The sequence below is a fragment of the Nanorana parkeri genome, unplaced genomic scaffold (assembly GCF_000935625.1).
Source record: "Nanorana parkeri isolate BGI_ZX_2015 unplaced genomic scaffold, ASM93562v1 scaffold74, whole genome shotgun sequence".
Taxonomy (NCBI): Eukaryota; Metazoa; Chordata; class Amphibia; order Anura; family Dicroglossidae; genus Nanorana; species Nanorana parkeri.
Genome location: NW_017306342.1, coordinates 2,192,207 through 2,195,333, shown reverse-complemented (window position 1 = coordinate 2,195,333; position 3,127 = coordinate 2,192,207). Strand labels below are relative to the sequence as shown.

At 46.1% G+C, this 3,127-nt stretch overlaps 1 protein-coding gene across 2 annotated transcripts in view; it reads right to left on the bottom strand.

The window, feature by feature from the left end:
• The window catches only part of SLC27A2 (solute carrier family 27 member 2), a 40,145-nt gene extending 37,341 nt beyond the window's left edge, over window positions 1-2,804 (bottom strand). For both annotated transcript variants that reach the window (XM_018576685.1, XM_018576686.1), the window contains exon 1: window positions 2,237-2,804. In XM_018576685.1, coding sequence (XP_018432187.1) covers window positions 2,237-2,714 — 478 coding nt within the window. In that variant the 5' untranslated portion in view covers window positions 2,715-2,804. The remainder of the gene's footprint in view (window positions 1-2,236) is intronic.
• Between the last annotated feature and the right edge of the window lie 323 nt (window positions 2,805-3,127).

Below are 3,127 nucleotides of genomic sequence, written 5' to 3'. Positions count from 1 at the left end.
TAGTTACTTAATATTTTTTTTCTTCGATTGTTATTTTTTTTCCCCCTCTTAATTTTATTGCTATCACACCTAACAAGCCCCTGTGTGGTAGCATTTTTGGAGGTGACAGGTTCTCTTTATTGAACCTGTCACTTCCAATACAGGAGTTATAGCACAGTACTGTGCTGGAACTCTTGTGACAGGTGAGAGGGGAAACCTCTCACTGTTTACATGGAGCAGAGCGGAGAACGGACGGGGGGAGGACGTAACTGCAGTCTTATTACAAGTGATTTTTGGTGACATTGCTGAGATCACTTGTAAATGAACAAGCGGCTTCCCCACTCTACATTTAGCCCTGCTTGCCCAAAGCAGGGCTAAATGTAGAAAACAAATACCTGCCCGGCGCCCGGAAATGCATGTCCTGGGAACCGGGAGATTCTACACCCCGGTGGCCTTGTGGAAAATCCGGCCCTGCTGGCAAGTGTTCAGTGTGGGCCTGTGATTTACCATGCGTTCCCACAACTGCACATCAGTACATATACCACAGTGCAGTGTGTTGCCTAGGTATTAATCTTGAATAGCACCCTAATGCACCACAGTGTATGTGCGTTATAACGCACCATAGTACACAGATATGAGCAATCTGGGCATTGCAGTGCTGCATTGCGTTAAGAAAATTGTCTCATGCAGCATCTTTGGTACGTTATGGCCCATTCAAAATGAATGGGCTACATAATGCAATGCATGTGCAACGTATGTACACTGCATGTGTGTAACCGCAATGGATAGGTGTGAGCAGGCCTTATAACATCCCCTAAACTGATAGAAAAGCTTGGCAGCTATACTGAGGGAGAATGTAACTGACAACATAAGGTGTGTATCTGCCATAAAGCAGCCAAGCTTACATTAAGAAAAGCTTTGCAGCACATTTGTGTGCGTCTATGCCTCCTGCGTTCTGCGTCTGCAGTCCAAGACATGATTATAATGTCACCAGCACACCGAAATCAAGTGTCCAAAGAAAACGTCTATTTATTGACGCATATATTGTCACAGGGTCCCCTTCTTCAGGCTCAAAAATGACAATGTGTGAAACAATTGCAGGCATTATGCACACATTGTCATTTTTCAGCCTGATGAAGGGGACCCTGTGTGGCCCCGAAACGTTGCACCTAATTAAGTGACAATATATGCGTCAATAAATAGACGTTTTCTTTGGACACTTTACTTCAGTGTGCTGGTGACCTTATACTCAAGTTCAGATCCAAGCGGCGCCATCAGCGCTCACTACAAGCACCCATCTTGTTCCTGGGATATCTGGTAGGGAGTGCAGCAGGACATCTATTAATGCAGACTAAAGCTGACCATACACCTAGAGATTTTCTGCAGACTTTCAATGGTCAGATGGAAAAAGTGCAACAGATTCCTCCATCTACGCTAAACTGTGTGGATGGAGGAATCTGCCGCTGGGCCAAGCTTCAGTATCTGAACAATCTGATTGGATGGAGGCATTGCTCAGGTTTTTTGAGAGCCAGCAGGGCCGACTAGTAAGATACTGAAGCTTGGCCCAGGGGGAGATTCCTCCATCCACACAGTAAACTATTCTTTCACGCAGTGGCTTTCCTAATAAATAAATCAAATAATATTTCCAGCATGTTGGTAAGTGTCTTACCAACCCAAAATTCAACAGGATTCCGCTATGTTTAAATAATTAGCCGCCACTCACACCTGAGCGGTTTCTTGTGTTTCAAGAAGCATTATGTATCTGATTATTTGGAGTTGTACCCGACCCGTTCACACCTGAGCAATGTGTTGTAGCTTGAAGCTCAGAAGAGACGTTAGCTTTTATTGGGGGCAGAATTCTGTATTTTTGGCTTTATAGGTTTAATGGGAGTGCCTAAAAATATTTTGTGCATGACTTTGTGTCTATAAATTAGTAACCAGCTTCCTATTGGTTGAAACAAAAACCTTCAAAATGTGGAAAAAAGCTTCAAAATTGCCTGAAGACGCTCACGCTCCAGGGTGATTGGGGGCTTACAAATACCGTACATACAGATTATGGCAGAACACAGTTCAGTTGTCATTAGAATGTCTACAAAAATATGCTGCAGACCAAACTTTGCAGCAGCTCTGAACTCTATTGAGTGAGCGCCATTTGTTGATTTGTTTTGGCTGTCAGTGACCGCACTGATCTGTCAGTTAGCAGTACACACACCCAGAGACATTGGCCCGTGTCACGTGACAAGAGAACTACACTCACCTGGCTCTGCAAGGATGATCTTTGCTCCGCTGCATCGGAAGCAGTGCAGAAATGACTGGGCTCTGATGTTGTTATTGAGGCAGGCTAATGAGCAGCCCAGTTTGGCCACCCCGAGCCAGATCCAGATGTAAGCAGGGGCATTGCTCATGAATAGGGCCACACAGTCCCCCGACTTGACCCCGGCATGCTTGCGCAGTGCTCTCGCTGTCTGGTTGCTGAGCTTGTCTATTTCGGAGTAGGTGTACACTTCGTCCTGGTAGAGGATAAAGGGTTTGTCAGGAGACTTCTCCACCTTATCCAGGAATATGTCCACAATGGTGTAGGCTGGGATCTTACTGGCATTCTTCCTGGTCCTGATCCCGAATCGTATGACAGTGATGAAATTGGCGATGTCCTGGAAGATGTAGGGGAAGATGAAGCTGATGAGGAGAGGCAGCAGCAGCAGCCCGGGGAGGGCGGTGAAGAACACAGTGATCATGAGGGGGGATTAGAGATAGAGCGTAGCAGAACGTAGCCTTTGCACTTGCTCTCCTTGCCTTTGTGTGCACTATTAACCATATGTGAGTACACACATCTCCAAACTCTATAGAGGAGGAGGAGGGACAGAACTCAGTGACAGGTATACGGTGACATCCGTCCTCCATCACCTCCCACTTCTCACATAGCAACAGGTAATGTTCAACCTGCCTCTACCTGTACACACAGGAGCCGTGACAACGAGTATGACAATCCACCTGTACATACGTTACACAAAGGAGCCGGGACACAGAGTATGACAATCCACCTGTACACACATTACATACAGGAGCCGGGACACAGAGTATGACAATACACCTGTACACACATTACACACAGAAGCCGGGACACAGAGTATGCCAATACACCTGTACA